Here is a 15,602-nt window from a genome sequence, read left to right on the forward strand (position 1 = left end):
AAGTTCTTTCCAGGGAAGACTGGACAGCTCCCTTGGGGGGTGGCCGTGCTGCGTGTGAGTGGGCAGAGCTATAGGGCAGCGGCTTTCTACCACGGTAAACTGCGAAAAACGTAAAAGTATTAAAAATAGGGCCGTGCGGTTATTCCCGGCTAATGCTGAAGACTGGGTTTCCAGGGGGTCACACAGCTTGCACAGGACTCCTGGCCCAGGGCCCCTTCCCCCAGCCCAGAGGTCCGCCTCCACCGACCCAGCAGCTGCTGGCTGCGCTCTCCCCAGCAGGGCGTCCATGGGGTGGGGCTCCTTATCTCGTCCTCACTCTACTTTCCGGGCCCAGGCACCTGCTGTGATTTCCGCTGAGTGCCGAGTGCTAACCTGGAGCAGACGGAGAGCTGGCCAGAGTCCATGGGAGGGAGCGAGGGGCTCCCCTAGTACCTGGGTCTTTGCAGGGCTCGGACGCCGGTGTGATACTGGGAGAGCATCCTCCACCCCCGCTCTTACACTTGCAAAAGGGGGTTTAAGAGGGGGGGCGTGAGCGGGGAAGGTTGAACATCCCGCGGGAGCGGTGCCCAGTGGTGCGGGAGTCCGGGTGTGCGGGTTGTGGAGGACCCTGTGGAAGGGCTGGTGAGGCGAGGCGGGGCGGGGCAGAAAGCAGGGGCGGCTCCCGAGGCAGGCTCCGCCCCAGGGCGCGGGTTTAAAAGCGGGAAGGCTGGCACCGCTGGAAAGGCTCACAGCTCAGCAGGAGTGGAGCGGCTGTACGACTCCGGCACAGCCATGGCCCTACGGGCGCGGGGCTCCCGGCGGCTGGGCAGCATCCTGCTCTTCGCCTTGCTCGCTGCCAGCGCTGCCTCATTCAGCTGGGATCTCCCCGAGCCCCGCAGCCGGGCCAACAAAATCCGAGTGCACCCACGGGGCAACCTCTGGGCCACCGGTAAGTCTTTGGGACCTGGGCAGGTGCCCCTCACCACCGTGCTCTCAACCCCTTCTCCTTCTCTGGCTGCCCCTCAGCCACAGACAGAGTGTCTGGGTGGACAGGGGCCCTGTAACTCATCTGATTTAGTAGATGGACAACTTGAGACCCAGACAGGTCAGTGAATTGGCTAAGGTCTCTCGGCCAGTTTCGAAAGAAGCCACGAGGCTGGGTCCTATGTCTGCCTGCCAACTGGTGGCCCTTCCCTTAAGCAAGACCTTGCTGACCTCTCCTCTAACCTCTGTGTGTCTTCTCCCTGCACCTCCACCTCCCAGGCCCCTCTTCCTTCTCCACTTCCTTCTCTGCCCTTCGCCACCCTCTCTAAGCGGGCCCTGGCCCATCCCATCTGCTCCTCGCTGCGCCATCCTCTCCACCCCCTCCAGCTGTTCAGGAAAAGGTGAGGTGCAGGCCTGGCCACCAGCCAGAGGTCCTTATGGCTCCTTGGTGAAGAAGGAGGAGGTTGCATGTATTCCTGCCGGGAAACTAAAAGGCGGGCGAGACCCGGAGCTTTCCCACTGTGACGGGGTCCTCGCTCCCTGACTTCCTTGTGCCTTGGCACCTCCTTTCTAGGTCACTTCATGGGCAAGAAGAGTGTGAAGCCCCCCAGCCCACCCCTACTGGGGACGGCTCCCCACCTCTCCCTGAGGGATCCGAGACTGCAGCTGAGTCATGATCTGCTCAGGATCCTCCTGCTGAGGAAAGCTCTGGGCACCAGCCCCGGCGGTCCGCCCCCTCGCACCCAGGTGAGCCAGGCCCCACCTCGCACCCAGCCAGGGCTGCCCCTTGGCTCAGCACTGGGTTTAGGGTGTGCTAGCCCAGCCAGGCATGATGGGCCCCAGAAATCCGGGGATTCCAGGCCCTCCCTGTGATCCAGAGCTCAAAGGGAGAGGACCCCAAAGAAAGAAAGGCAGGTGAAGAAATCAAAAGAAAGAAAATAATAATAAAAGGAAACTGACCTTCCCAGCAAACCCCACAGAGTAGAAGCAGTTTTCCCCTCACCAGTTGCCTGGTCTGAAGTCAGCATCTTGCAGCTGGATCTTACCCACACAGTCCATCCAGATTCACCCTTGCCCAGCTCTCCACCCTTGCAGTACCTGCTCTATGCTCGTGGTTGACGTTGGGACACCGAGGCCCACAGGGGGCAGAAGAGTCAGTCAGCAGCCGAAACAGAGTCTGGCCTTCTTCCCATTGACCAGTGCCCTTCCCAGTCTGTCATCGGCTCGGTGACCAGTGGCAGGCCTTCTCAACCTCTGCACATTCTGGGCTGGGTAATTCCCTCTGGTGGGAGCAGTCCTGTGCATTGTGGGAAGTTGAGCAGCATCCCTGGTGTCTGTCCACTAGATCGTCCCCCCACCTCCCTAACTGTGACAGCCAAAAGGTTGTCAGAAACTGTCAGAGGTGCTCTGGTGAAGAGGCAGAGCAGGAGTTAAAATCAGCCTTGGCCGTCAACTGCTGACCTATGGGGTTCAAGGCCCCAAAGCTAACGCCAAGCCAGCCGTAGTCTCTAGCCATTCCCCGCTGCTGGTGCTGTCCCCACCCCACCCCGCCTTCCCTGGTACTCTGCCGCTGTGTGCGGAAGGCAGAGTAAGGTGGTAGATAAGGGGTGACCATGTGCTAGGCTGAAAACCTAGCTGCTTGGAAACGTCACTTAACCTCTCTAAGCCTCATCTTCCTCATCCATAAAAGGGGGTAATAGTGCCCATCTCCCATTAAATGAGACCATGTCATGTGCTTAGCGTGATGCCAGGTGCATAGAAAGTGGTTAGTAAGTGGGAGCTAGTATAGTCTGTGAGCTCCCTGGCAGCGCCTGTTGCTGACTCACCTTTGCATCCCCCACTGTGCCGAGCCTGGACTGTGTACATTTTGAGAGAAGGGAGGGGCATGCCCTAGAGAAGGTCCAGCTGCAGTCTACCCTCCTGACCCTCCCGATGCCCAGAATTACCCTGACCCTGGGGACCTCAGATGAAAGGGTTAGGTAAGAGCTTGAGCTGGCTGAATCTGAAGGGAGACAATGTCACCTCTGGGGCTGTTGGTCTTGAAGGCCTGAGACATGCAGACCAACTAGAAAATCTCAGACGATGCTGTACCTGGCCCTGGGAGCTGGGCTTCAGAGGTGAGTAGGGGGGCAGTGAGAACGCTGGCCCTGGCAGAGGGCCAGTCTCCACACATGGACTTTACTTCCGTGATCTCCCTTCACTGTCATGACTGTGAGGGTGGGGCTGTTACTGTGAGAAAACCGCCTCCCCGACCCCTTCCAGGCCCTTCCTCAGGAAGAAGGTGAGGGGGGTTGCCTCTGATGACAGCCTGTCCCTGTGTGACTGGATGCCTAGTGCTCAGGACCGGCAGGATGCCCCTGTCAGTTGCCCCCTCCGCCCAGATCAATTTCTGTGGTTTCCTTTCAGTACAGGAGGCTGCTGGTGCGAATGCTGCAGAAGTGATGATGTTAATGAAGAAGATGCGACCACGTGGCTTAGATTGTGCCCACCCAGGGAAGGTGCTGAATGGGACCCTGGCAGTGGCCCCATCTGGTTGTAAATCCTGGGCTCAGATCTCCATTACTCCATTACTGTGATTTCTGGTCGGGTCACCAGGAATGTCACCAATGCAGACACAAATTACATTCCTGCTGTATTTCTTGCTTCCCTGTTGAAGTGGTGAATAAAAAGCCCTTGCTCTTTACATAGAATGTCTGGTCCTCTCCTTCCAGCATGTTTGAGGGGATGGGAGGGAAAGGGGTCTGGACGATGGGGTGTTCAAATGAGATGGGGCTGGCTCCCAAAAACCCAGAACACTCCACGGCGCCAGCCAGGCACTGCCCCGGGACTCCCACTGGTCAGCTCATTCAGCAAGCAGGTTACTCAGCACCTGCTGAACGCCAGGTCTAGTGCCAGGCAATTGGTTCTACTCTCGCCTCTGCCACCTACAGGCAAGTCTTATGTTTCCTTGCCCATCAAAAGGAGTTGCTTTGCTTACCCCCTTCATTTCATCCTCTCGCCAGGCTTTGAGGGAGCCCCGGCACATACAAGGGTGAGAGCCCAGCGGGACTCCAACTCTGCTGCCCTCTCAACTCTTCTCTGCTTTCCGCAGGATTGCCAGAGTGGGCAAAAAGTACAGGACGCCCAGTTAAATTAGAACTTCAAATAAACAATCGTGTTTTTTTTCATATAAGATGACCTAATATTGCATGGATATACTTTTAGGATAAAGTTACTCGTTTACTTAAAATTGGAATTTTACCAGGCGTCCTGTATTTTACCTGGCCCAGGCCCACTGGGCTTCAAATCACCCGGTTGTAAAGATCGGTGTCAGGTCCCTCAGGCCCTGCCCGGAGCTGACCTCCTAGGAATTCCTGATTCTACGTCATTTTTCCGGACCCTTTGCCGGGAGAACCCCGAACCCGGTCAGGTGAAGGGCACAGCGCCTCGGCGCCCTCGCTCCGATGAGTCTAAGTCCCGCCCCCTGGTGTGAGACCACGCCCCCTGCTTCCGAGCAGGCCTCGCCCACTCCTCGCGAGAAGACTCCTCAGGAGCCGGAAAGCTCCGAGACGGAAATTGGGTACCGGAAGCGACAGTTGCCATGGAGCTCGCAGAGGACTGGCTGGTGGAATCTTTGCGCTTGTAAATCTTGTGGACCTGGGTTGGGGGACTCGGTTGCACAGCTGGGCTGGCGGGCAGGTGGGCGCGAGATGTAGCACATAGGGAATCCTGTTCTGGGTCCAGCGGGCGCAGGCGGCGGCAGGGCGGGGCCGCACGGAGGACTCCGCCTGGGCCTCGGCTCCCGCCTCTGCGAAGTGGCACATTCCCATGTGTGCCAAGTGGTGTGAGGTGCTCCAAGGAGGAGCAGTGCATGTTGTGAAGGGCAGTAAGAATAAGTGTCCTATTATTTTGCGCCAGCCTCTGAGTCGAACTCCAGATTATCTCATAGATTCCTCTCATCAACCTGGGGGAATCTGGGTGCTCTGAGAGCTCCAAGCCTCGGGGAAATCGTGACTGGCCTGGTTCCCGTCACACAGGGAGAAAAACGTGTAGCAAGACTTGATCCTGGGTTTGGCTGGCTCCAGAGCCTGGGTCCCCAAGCACCGGACCGTGTCAGAGTTTTTTAACAACTGTGAAGTGCTGTGCACCATGTGACCATGTGTCCCTACCATGCAGGTACCAGGATTTCCATGCATTCGACCTCTCAGGTGCCACTCGAGTCCTTGAATGGATTGGTGACAAAGGTGAGGAGATGGGATCCCACTCAATCGTTTACGCAGGAGCTCAGCCCAGAGGGACCCAACCCACTCTTCTGAGAGTCTCATGGTCACTTGTGGCAATTTTGTGCCCTGCCGGCACTTAACTAAGATCAAGATCTGTTTCATCCCCCAGTAACTTGGCTGCTTGTCAGTGACAAAGGAATTCAGAGGGTTTGGCGGAGTTTCTAGACCCAGCCATGGTCCAGAATCTTTCTAGCAGTTTGTCACATCTACATCTGCTTCTTTCTCCAGGAGTTTTTGTTGCTGGCTACGAAAGCCTGAAAAAAAACGAAATTCTTCATCTGACATTACCTCTCAGACTGTCTGTAAAAGAAAACCAGGTAACTTGAAATATAAATGCTGCGTATATGTGTCTGCTTTTAGTCACTTATTAAACCTTCATGGAGCTTCTGTCATCGACTGGCTGTGGTCGACTAGAAAGAGGGAGATAGAGAGACAATCCCTGACCCTGCCCTTCCAGTCTGATAGAGGGAGGCAAAACCACACCAAGGTAAGTATTAAGGAATGTCTCGTGATTTTCCAGAGGGCTACTGGAGGAAGAGGTCACTTTTAGTTTATCAAAGATAGATTTAAGGAGCCATTAAGGTGAAGAGGGTGGTTAAAACCCTTAGAATGATCCCGAATGAGTGTGTAATAGATAAGGAATAAAAGGGGAAGATGGCTAAAGACAGAAGGATCGGACAGAGGGCGAGGAACCCAAAAGGAAGACTAAGAAGTTGGAGAGCGCCTGGGCCAGTGTGGCTTTTTTGGTCAGGCATCTTCCCTCGCACGGGAAGGTTGCCAGTTCGATTCCCAATCAGGGCACGTGCCTGGGTTGCTGCTTTGGCCCCTTAGGGCACATGTGAAAGGCAGCCAGTTGATTTTTTTCCTTCCTCTCCTTCCCCCCCCCCCCGCTTCCTTTCACTCTAGATCAAAAATAAAAAACAAAATATTTAAAGCAGGAGGAATCTCAGAAAGGGTCAGTGTTTCAGAAGCCAGGGGAAGAGAATATGTCAAAAGAAAAGAGTTAGTGTCTGCCAGGTGTTGCTATAAAATCACTTCGACTCATCCAATTGGGCAGCCGGGGTCCCTGTTGCCCTGGGGAGATTTCCTACCGAGCGCCAAGTGCGTCGGTTTCCCTATCCCCACCGCTCAAGCTGGAGCCCAGACGGGGCCTTTATGAGAGACCTGGTTTGCCTGCCACCTCACCACTGGCTTTTCCCTCTCCCTCATGTGCCACTTCCTTTACCCTGCCTCCAGATCTCTGCACGGAGATAGTGGTCTGGTGGCTAAGACCATGGACTTGGTAGACGGACTTGGGTTCAAATTCACAGTATAATCCTGAGTGATCTTAGAAAACGTGCTGAAATTCTTTGTGCCTAACTTTTGTCATTTTAGAATAGGGATGATCCTAACACCTACATCTCACAGGGTGTTTGTAAGAATTCAGTGAGATAAAGTAGATAAAGCACTAAGCACAGTGCCTGATAGAATAAATGCTGGATTGTTGGTAGCAATGTTTTTATTGCCAGAAGAACCCACCTGACTTCCAATGGGAGGTGGCAGGAGAAATGGGAATATGTTAGTTGGCTGATAACTTCCCGTTGTTGTTTTTTTGTTTTTTTTCCCCTATGAAGCTGTTAAGCCTCTGTGACTGCTCTTAGAAGGCCTGGAGTGTAGGCCATAGAAGGCCTTAGAAGGCCTTGTGCTAAAATGAAAGGAGCTGGGGAAAGGTAGGGAGGAGGGTTTGGGATGTGCAAGAAAGCAGGGAAGCTGTCCGTGTAGTCAGCTGAGACCAACACTGACAGATCGTAGCCCACGAGGCCCCGCAGGGAGAAGCATCTGTTGCCAGCAGAGCACCTTCCCTGGCTTCCCGCCAGGCCGGGATCTGGCTCCTTACCTGGAGCTCGTCTGCAACATTCCTTTGGTGAGCAGGCTCTATCTGATTGGCCACCCCTCTGTATCTCAGGGCTTATTCCCAGAAAGAGATTTCAAGGTACGCCATGGAGGATTTTCTGACCGGCCCGTCTTTGATCTGAAGCACGTGCCAGACACCAGGTACGGTCAGCGCGTGACCCAAACCCTCCATTCAGGATGGAGTGGCCGGAACTGTCAGGGGTGTTCTGCCTCCATCACCGCCCCTTCCCTCCCACCTCAGCACACCCACACAGAAGCTGGAACACAGAGGATCTATTGCTTGGTGGCTTCATGGTCCCTGAGAAGACCTTTGGACTACTGTAACCCACAGATCTCTGGAGCTGCTCCAAGTAGAAAGTAGAAGGATGCCCTTAGCTTCTCAGAGAGCTGATGGCGTGTGGTGGGGGCTAACAGCTTGGTTGTTGGCAGAGGCTGGGAGCTGGGTCAGGACTGTGTGCTCGGGCTCCGTGCTGGTGTGTTGTCTAGGACATTCCATGCCACATGGAAGCCCAGCTCAGCCCCGTGACTCTCCATGGCTGTGGCCCTGTCCCTAGAGTGGATGAGCCTGCTCCTGTCAGTGAGGGTAACTGATCTGGACAGACCCTTCCTGCAGTGAGCTTTCCTGAGGGGGGCGTGTAGGAGTCCCCGCTGAGTGGGCCGAAGAGGGGAAAGGGTGTGTGGGTGAGCTCCCCACTGTCTGACCTGAGATTGCCTGTCTGTCCTGAACAGGTTGCTCGTGACCAGTGGCCTTCCAGGGTGTTACCTGCAGGTGTGGCAGGTGGCAGAGGACAGTGGTGAGTGGCTTTGCCTTGGTGCAGGTTGACACACACACACCTCCATCCCCTAATCTGAGCCAGTTAAGGAGTAGATCCAGAGCCAGGTGGGAATTAGAATTCAGTGTCTGCTTTAATGCAGGCAGAGGTGAATTAGCAACCACAGCCCAGCACACAGGCCCCAAATGGGGCTTCCTGTAACTTGCTTCAGGAATTGAACTTACCAGCTCCGTCATAGGCGGGGCACATAGCGAGCTGCCTGTCCCCCAGGCAGGGCAGTGGCAGCGGCTACGACAGAGCTGTGACCACGCAGATGAGCTCCCCGTCTGGAGCGGGAGGAGGCCCAGGAGGTCCTCTCTTTGCTGCCCGGTAGCCTCAGGGAAGGAAAACTGGGGTGATAGGGAGGCTCGGCTGACCCCGTCTCCCCCAGAGAAGTCACTCCAGCTGTGCCTGGGAGTGGAGGGGAGTCCCCTCTGCGTCCCCTGTCGCAGGTGCGGAGCCCGCAGTGCCGATCCAGCCCCCCATCCCTCCTCCAGTGAGAGCCTTGTCGTCCAGCCTGTGCGATTGATTCTCTGCCTGCAGCGGTCCCCGCGCCACCTCACTTGGCTGCTTCCCAGAACGGCCGAGGGGGTTGGCTCCACTCCAAGAGTCACTGTCGCCGCAAGGCAGTTCCTGTGACCTCCTCCGCTTTGAGGCCACTGGCCCTGTGCACCCTCCTTCGCTGTTTCCTTTGGGTCACTTCCAGGTGTTCACATCATTTTCTCCTCATCTGTAACCGTCGGTTACATGCTTCTACTGAAATCCACCCATTTCTGGTATACGAGTCAGTGATTTTTAGTAAATTTAACAAGCTGTGCAACTGTCACTATAAATCAATATTTAGAACATTTCCTAACTCCCAGGAAGATCCATTATGCCATTTACTGCTAATCTCCTGACCACACCCCGCCCCAGACAACCACTAATCTACCTTCTGTCTCTACAAATTCCCTCTGGTGTGGATGGAATCACACAGTACATGGTCTCGTATCTGCCTTCTCTCACGTAGCGGGGTGCTTTGAGGCCCGCCTGTCTTGCCCCGTCACAGCGTGCGTCGGTAGCCTGTTCCCTTTACGGCCGAGTGGTGCTCCGTTGGCTGGATGTGCCGCGTTTGTCTGCTCGTCCGCCAGTGGATGGGTTCAATGTTCGGCTGGTAGGAGTAGTGCTGCTCAGAACGATCCTTGATAAGTCTCTGGACGTGCGCGTGTTCTCACCTCTCCTGGGTAGACAGTGAAATCGCCGGGTCGTGTGGTAAGTTTATGTTCGATATGTTTAGAAACCTCCACACTGTGTTCCAAAATGGTTTCATCATTCGCATTCCCACCAGCAGGATATGAGGACTCCCATGTCTCCATCCTGATGGGTGTGACATTGTGTATCCTTGTGGCTTGCATTCGCGTTTTCTTCACAACGGACAGTGTGGGGCATCTTTCCTTGTGCTCATGAGCAGTTCGTGCATTTTCTTCGGTGGAAAGCCTGTTCAGATCTTTACGGCGAGGTTGCTTTTTCCCCCGCTGAGCCAGCGCGCCGTCTAGGGCCCTCCGACACTCGGCTGTGTGCGTTTTCACAGGTACTTGTGCAGGTTGATCCACAGTCTGTAGGGTGTAACCCAAGGTGTTGGCGGGTGCGTGTTACGCCCCAGGCACTGTACTGGGCGTGTTCCGTGTGTCAGATCTCATTACATTCCCTGAGTCGAGAACAAAGTCCGTCCTGAAGGGGCTAACCTGTTCACACTCACAAGGACAGTAGCCGAACCGAGACTCGGGTCACACTCAGAGTCTACTCATAGCCGTGCCAGGCGGTGACCGCAGTTCGGTCGTGACAGCTGACTCAGCACAGACGTGGGCTCTGAGAAGGGGGCCGGTGCTCTCTCTGACCACGGTGTGCACCGTGCCCGCACTTTGCCTGGAACTGGCCGCCGGCAACAGCTCTGTCAAGGAAAGGATATGTTGGTAATAGTGATAATTACTGTCGCTGCAGCAGCAGCGACCTCTCCCTCGGTCAGCGTGTGTTCGCCGTGTGCCTCCCACGTGAGGTGCCGGGCTCTGGGGATTGGTCGGCCACGAGGTCTGATTTGTCACTGTTTCTCATTAGGGACTGCGCTTTTCGTGACATAGCTAAGACATCTGTACCTAACTCATAAATTTCCCCTGTGTTTTCTTTCACAAGACTTTTGATTTTGTTCCTCCCACATTTACATCTACGCTCTTTTTAGAGTTCGCTTTTGTATGTGGTGTGAGGTAAGGGCGGTCTGCACTTACCTTTCTGCATCTGACTCTCCAGTTGTCCCAGCACCGCTTGTCAGAAAGCCCAGCCTTCCACCACTGACTCGCCTCGGCGCCTGTGTTGCCAGGCAGTTGACCATGAACAGAAGGATCCGCTCCTGGACTGTCCGTTCTGTTCCATCGATCCTTACATCTGTCCTCGCACCAGTAACTTGTAGTTTGCCTGCAAGCAGGCTGTGCGGCGCCGCGGTGGTTTGAAGATGAGGAGAAGGGGGTCTTGCCTTCCGTCTGAAGGTGCCTTGCTGCTGCCTCGGGTCCGCACAGGGCTGGGGTACCAGGCTGCCCGCCTGCAGAACCTGCAGCCCCTCCCAGGCGTCTTGCTCAGATACTCATGTGAAATAGGAAGTCAGATAGTCATCTTCCCCAGATATTAATGCAGAATATTCTAGATCCTGTAGAAAACTGGCCAGCTGTTTTCCTAGGAACCTAAAAGCATGGTATTATTTTGGAGAATTGTCCAAGGTCCAGTTTTGACCCACAGCTTCGGCGTCTGAAAACCTGATTTTGTCAGCACGTCTGAAGCAGATCTGACCTGTTCACTGGGTAGACACACTCATCAGACTCACAAGGCTGCCGTGCAAACCAGGTGGAAGTTTACTACTTTATGGCGAAGACATAAGTGCCCCTAATGGGGGTGTTTCAGGTCCCTGTTCTTTGCCCATGGAAGACCTAACCCGCCTGCAGGCTGCGTGATGCACGTGGCCCACACAGGAGGGATCAGTGCAGAGGTTCCCAGGCTGTGTTTTCACAGCTGCCTGAGGCGGAAAGTGCGAACCTTGTGGAGGCCGCGCTGCCAGGGCCTCCTCCCGCTGTCCCAGCCCCAGAGGTCCCTCTTTGCTCCCAGACAGCTGCCGCTTCCCCTTGGAAGTGAAGTGTTCGGTCTGGCGCGGCTCCCTCTGCCCTGCGCAGGCCTCAGCATTTTCTTTGACTCTCTGGCTACTCAGCCCTTCTCAGGGGCAGCGCCTCTGGGGTGCCAATAAGCGTGCTCAGTAACGGGTCCAGGAGCTGTGGGGACTCCCAAAGGGTGCCTCACTCTGCCCCCGCTGTTCTGTGCAGGTCGAATCTCCTTTTGTGTTGTCCCTGAGTTCTCAGAGCTTCCTTCCTGCGTCTTCTGATTTGACTGGTGGTTTCTCTGTGCAGCGTGGGGCTGCGTTGGTTGGTCAGTGTGTTGTGGACCTCCCCGTGGCCGAGCGAGAGCAGGAGGGAGCTCGCCTGCCTTTCTCTTCAGTGGTGATTGCAGAGTCGCTCTCTAGTCTCAGGCTCCAAAGCCCTTGTTTTCCACCACGTCTCTGAAATCCGTCCTCAGAGCCTTGCCCTTGGCCTCCTCCTCCCCCCATCAGGGGACAAGTCACCTCTGTGACCAGGCCGTGGCTCAGAGCAGCCAGTCCCGGGAGACCTGCTGCAGGCTCCTCAGAGGCAGTGGGAAGGGAGGAGGGAGCTGCATTGCTTCAGTGTGGCCTGGGGAAGTCGGAACACTCTGCCGGGGCTGGTTTGAGTCACAGCCTCCCCGGAGACAGACTCTGGTCCCGAGGCTCGGCCGTCATGTCTAGCGTGAACCTTTGCAGCTGCTCTGGCGGGAGCAGGTTCCTGGAGCAGGTCTGAGGCTGCGCTGAGGGCTGCAGGCCCGGGGAGCAGCAAGGCCCAAGGGCCCTGTGCTCTCTCACTTGGCCCAGGCGGCCCCCTGTGCGCTCCTTGCTTGTGAATGGCCTTGCGGCCCGTGTTCTCGGGCTTGCTGCCCAAGTCCCACTAGCATTCCTTCTCGCATCCCTTCTGTTCTCGTCCTGACTTACCTAGCCCTTAGATTTAGAAAAAATACGTACATCTCCCTTTTCCAGAGACTGTGGGAAGCAGACAATGCGCACTGTCTTGGAGCAGAACAGGCGTCTCCCTGTAAGTGGCTCAGACAACAGGCTGCTCGTTCTGAGCACGGCTGTGCAGGCGTCTGTCAAGAGAGGCCTCGGTTGCAGGTGCAGAGGTGATACGGAGCCTGCCTGCCCCCGAGCAGGCCGGGACAGACACAGAAAACAGAGGTTTGAGTCAGCTTGGGGTCACATGTCTTCCTCTTGTTCAGGGTGAAAAGGACACGGACTCTCTTGTCCAGTCTGTGTGTGAAGACAAGGACGATTGCGCTGTAGCCGTTGCCTGCGGGGCCTCAGCAGACTGTTGAGGTCATAGAATATGGTTTGTCCCCTGCTGGGAACCGGGAACTGGCCTGCAACCCAGGCATGTGCCCTGACTGGGAATCGAACCGCGATCGTCTGGTTCTCAGGCCTGTGCTCAATCCACTGAGCTACACTAGCCGGGGCGGAATATGTTTTTGAAGAACTCGTATTAGTTCATGAACCCGTGCCTGCTATTTGCATGTGCGGTGCAAACGACACCATCAGAGTGTTCTTTCCTTCCTCTCCTTTCATTTGTGCTCCGCCAAACTGTAAAAAGCCTGAACTGCTGCTGCCAGGGCTTTCGAGATGGCGACTGTGACTCATTGTCACCCATTTGCAAAACAGTTTATAAGACAAATTATGAAGAAACTGTGGTGCTGCTGACAGTTGCAAAATGTGAACACGACTCCGAGTTTATGTTTTCACATCGTCTCTTGCCAACTGTCAGGTCCTCCCTTCCTTGACCTTCAGATGTCCAGGGGAAGGCTGGTGGCTTTCTCCCTGTGATGACCCAAGCCTCCCCTTTCCCCTAGATGTCATTAAAGCTGTCAGTGCCATCGCTGTGCCTGAGAAAGAGGGGGGTCTCTGGCCCAGGGTCTCCATCTTCCCGTCAGCGGCACCCGCAGTCCTGCACGGGGCGCGGCTCAGCGGTCTGAAGGTTGTGGACCTGGAATCCCAGAAGACCACGTACACCTCAGGTATGGCTGCAGTGTGCCCCTTGCGGGCCCCTCCAGCCACGAGGTTGGGGACACAAGATGAATGAGAGTCAAGCCCTGGCTTCCAGGGGCTCCCGTTCCGGGACTAGAGGAGGCCACGCCTGGGCCAGCACCTACCTCGCTGAGTACAATGGAGAGATGAACAGGAGAGGGAGATGTGGCTCATGCTGCCTGGGACGGGGGGCACTTCCCAGAGGAAGGACTTGTGGCCAGCCAGCCCCGCCATTGCCAGACCCATGCGACTCCAGCAGCTTTTCTCTTTCTCCCTCTGCCTTCCAGGTGCCAGTGACAGTGAGGAGCTAAGTGGCCTGCAGGTCCTGGATGGAGACACCTTTGCCTTCTGCTGCACCTCGGGCCGGCTGGGGCTCGCTGACACCCGCCAGAAGTGGGCGCCCTCAGAGACTGTCGGGCCTGGTGGAGGGCGGTGGTGCGCGGAGGTCAGGGCCAAGGCCCCGGGCCCTGGACCCAACATCGCCAGCCTTTGCTCAGATGGGCAGCTCCGTCTTCTGGACCCCCGGGACCTCTGCCATCCTGTGTGCTCAGTCCAGTGCCCCGTGTCCACACCCAGTCCTGACCCAGAGCTGCTGCGGGTGACTTGGGCCCCAGGCCTGGACAGCTGCCTGGCCGTTTCAGGTGCTGCCGAGCAGGACTTTGCGTGTGTTATTTGAACTTTCTCTTCCAGGGACTTCCGGGTGCCCGGAGCCTCTCCAGGTTAACTCTCCAGGTCCTTCAGGGGCAGGCCTCCCCCATTCTGGCTGCGGAACCCTCATACACGGGTCGCAGGCTTCCCTTTCCTAGCAGGAGTCGGCTCCGAGGTTGATCGAGAGGCCCGGGGAGACGCTAGGCCAGCCGTGGGTTGCACCAGAATGAGGTGATGGGGTCCCACGGGTCTCTCTGTCTCCTTGCTTTTTGAATTGCAGCAGGCCCCTCGGACAGCAGCCTGCTGGGCCTGGCCTGGCAGTGTCTGGTTGAGTGGGGGTCTTTAATGAGGGTATCTAGAGGCCAGTGGGAGGCGTCCGCTGCGGGGCAGGGAGGTGGAAAGAGCGAGAAGGGATCGTTGATAACGGCAGGATGCAGGAAGAGTAGAAGAACCGAGCCTGAGTGGAGGGACCATCTGCTAACAGGACAGCCGAGTAGCGTGAGTGTGGATAAAACCAGGTCACGGGGGCTGAGGATGTCCCTCCAAAGGCTTCTCATCCCCCGTCAGGTAGGACACAAGGCCATCTATGGAGGGAGACTCAGATGGGCTAGAATTTGGAGCGAATGGGAAAGGTTTGAGAAAAAGTCTCTTCAGCCTCAGGCTCCGGGGTGCACACTCATACCTGCTTCATACAGTTGTGCACATTGGAGGAGAGCACGTTTGTCCAGGACTAGCCTCAGGCCTGGCACGCGAGGGACGTGCGGCTGATTGTCGTCCCACCTGCCCCGGAGCCAGCGCTGCTGGCAGAGGGCGGGTGCCCCGCGCCCCTGGTGCCGCCAGACTCCTCCCCCAGGGCCTGTTTCGGTTCCATAGCGCAAACTACAAAAACCCCTTCAGAGATTCAGTGTCAGCCTTCTCGTTTCTTGTTCTTCCTCAGGTTTTGATGGGACAGTGCAGGTCCATGACGTCCCGTCTTGGGACGGAACGGAGGGCCGAGCGGAACCTGTCTTCACTCACAGGGGTCACATCTTCCTGGATGGCGACGGGACAGACCCTGCTCCGCTCGTCACCACCCACACCTGGCACCCCCGCAAACCGAGGACCTTGTTATCGGCGGCGAGCGATGCCACCCTGCACGTGTGGGACTGGGTGGACCTCCGTGGCCCCCGCTGACACCAGCGTCCTCCTGCCGGACCTCTGGGCGGGAGCTGCTGGACATACCACAAGGGCACTGATTTATTTGGGACTCAGGTGACCGCGGGTCCGTTAGCGGCTGAGGGGCCTCGGGCCTGTGTGGCGGGCCGGTGTGGCAGCCCCTCGTGACCTCGGTGTCTTTATTGGTGAAATGAGCAGAGCAGTAACTACCTCATGAGGGTGTTGGGGAAGTTACGAAGTTTATGGAAAAGCACTGAGTAGGGTGCTCGATATAAAGATTTGGTGGCTACCTTAGATCTGGGTACTTCGGGGCGACAGGATCCTGCTGCGTCCAGCCCGTTTAAACCCCGCAGGGTTTCAGCACGAGGCGCCTTCCCGACTAGGAGACGTCCCCAGCAGTCACACTGACCACACACTGTCGTTCCTCCCCGTGTGCCGGCTCTGCAGCCCACCCCCACGCAGCCTGGCTGCTAGCACTCTGTCCGGCTGGGAGGCTGATGTGACACTGTGACAAAGACACTGGTGTTGGAGCTGGACAGGCCAGGACCCCTGTTCATTCTCCTCTGTGACATGGGCCTGTCAAAACACCACCTGGCGGAGTGGTTTTTGGTGATCTGTGACATTTCCAAAATACAAGTTGTTTCACTGGGATATTGGTGGTTTTATGTTTTCAGCTTTGTCTCCATGTGCCAATAGCAGATCGCAGCTGAGGTG

The 15,602-nt window shown here is 56.4% G+C and overlaps 2 protein-coding genes across 7 annotated transcripts; both read left to right on the forward strand.

Annotated features, from left to right (window-relative positions):
* The first annotated feature begins 566 nt into the window (after nucleotides 1-566).
* On the forward strand, nucleotides 567-3,653 carry NMB (neuromedin B). 4 transcript variants are annotated; one of them, XM_037053550.1, is made up of 3 exons: nucleotides 567-928; nucleotides 1,538-1,710; nucleotides 3,375-3,653. In XM_037053550.1, the coding sequence occupies exons 1-3, from the start codon at nucleotides 772-774 to the stop codon at nucleotides 3,537-3,539; spliced, it is 495 nt and encodes a 164-aa protein (XP_036909445.1). In that variant the 5' UTR covers nucleotides 567-771; the 3' UTR covers nucleotides 3,540-3,653. The 4 variants fall into 4 exon arrangements, with proteins under 4 accessions (XP_036909445.1, XP_036909447.1, XP_036909443.1 ...); XM_037053552.1 differs by having other exon boundaries at nucleotides 586-928; nucleotides 3,370-3,503; XM_037053548.1 differs by lacking the exon at nucleotides 567-928 and adding an exon at nucleotides 935-1,364.
* An 871-nt stretch (nucleotides 3,654-4,524) lies between these two features.
* Nucleotides 4,525-15,574, forward strand: WDR73 (WD repeat domain 73). 3 transcript variants are annotated; one of them, XM_037053555.1, is made up of 8 exons: nucleotides 4,525-4,584; nucleotides 5,119-5,186; nucleotides 5,454-5,542; nucleotides 7,171-7,259; nucleotides 7,848-7,912; nucleotides 12,911-13,075; nucleotides 13,373-13,726; nucleotides 14,671-15,574. In XM_037053555.1, exons 1-8 carry the CDS (start codon nucleotides 4,544-4,546, stop codon nucleotides 14,904-14,906), a joined length of 1,107 nt encoding a protein of 368 aa, XP_036909450.1. In that variant the 5' UTR covers nucleotides 4,525-4,543; the 3' UTR covers nucleotides 14,907-15,574. The 3 variants fall into 3 exon arrangements, with proteins under 3 accessions (XP_036909450.1, XP_036909452.1, XP_036909451.1); XM_037053557.1 differs by having other exon boundaries at nucleotides 13,373-13,748; nucleotides 14,671-14,763; XM_037053556.1 differs by lacking the exon at nucleotides 14,671-15,574 and adding an exon at nucleotides 13,812-14,606 and having other exon boundaries at nucleotides 13,373-13,777.
* Nucleotides 15,575-15,602: the final 28 nt, after the last annotated feature.

The sequence above is a fragment of the Sturnira hondurensis genome, unplaced genomic scaffold (genome assembly GCF_014824575.4).
Source record: "Sturnira hondurensis isolate 20B ecotype Veracruz unplaced genomic scaffold, ASM1482457v3 Scaffold0007865, whole genome shotgun sequence".
Lineage (NCBI taxonomy): Eukaryota > Metazoa > Chordata > Mammalia > Chiroptera > Phyllostomidae > Sturnira > Sturnira hondurensis.

Bases quoted from the DNA above. Each gene is read 5' to 3' on its own strand.
- NMB (XM_037053548.1), top strand. From the start codon at position 1,061: ATGGACAACTTGAGACCCAGACAGGTCAGTGAATTGGCTAAGGTCTCT. The intron at 1,365-1,537 runs GTGAGGTGCAGG...CCTCCTTTCTAG, and splicing joins CTCCAGCTGTTCAGGAAAAG to GTCACTTCATGGGCAAGAAG. The intron at 1,711-3,374 runs GTGAGCCAGGCC...CTTTCAGTACAG, and splicing joins GTCCGCCCCCTCGCACCCAG to GAGGCTGCTGGTGCGAATGC.
- WDR73 (XM_037053555.1), top strand. From the start codon at position 4,544: ATGGAGCTCGCAGAGGACTGGCTGGTGGAATCTTTGCGCTT. The intron at 5,187-5,453 runs GTGAGGAGATGG...TTCTTTCTCCAG, and splicing joins TGAATGGATTGGTGACAAAG to GAGTTTTTGTTGCTGGCTAC. The intron at 13,076-13,372 runs GTATGGCTGCAG...TCTGCCTTCCAG, and splicing joins GAAGACCACGTACACCTCAG to GTGCCAGTGACAGTGAGGAG.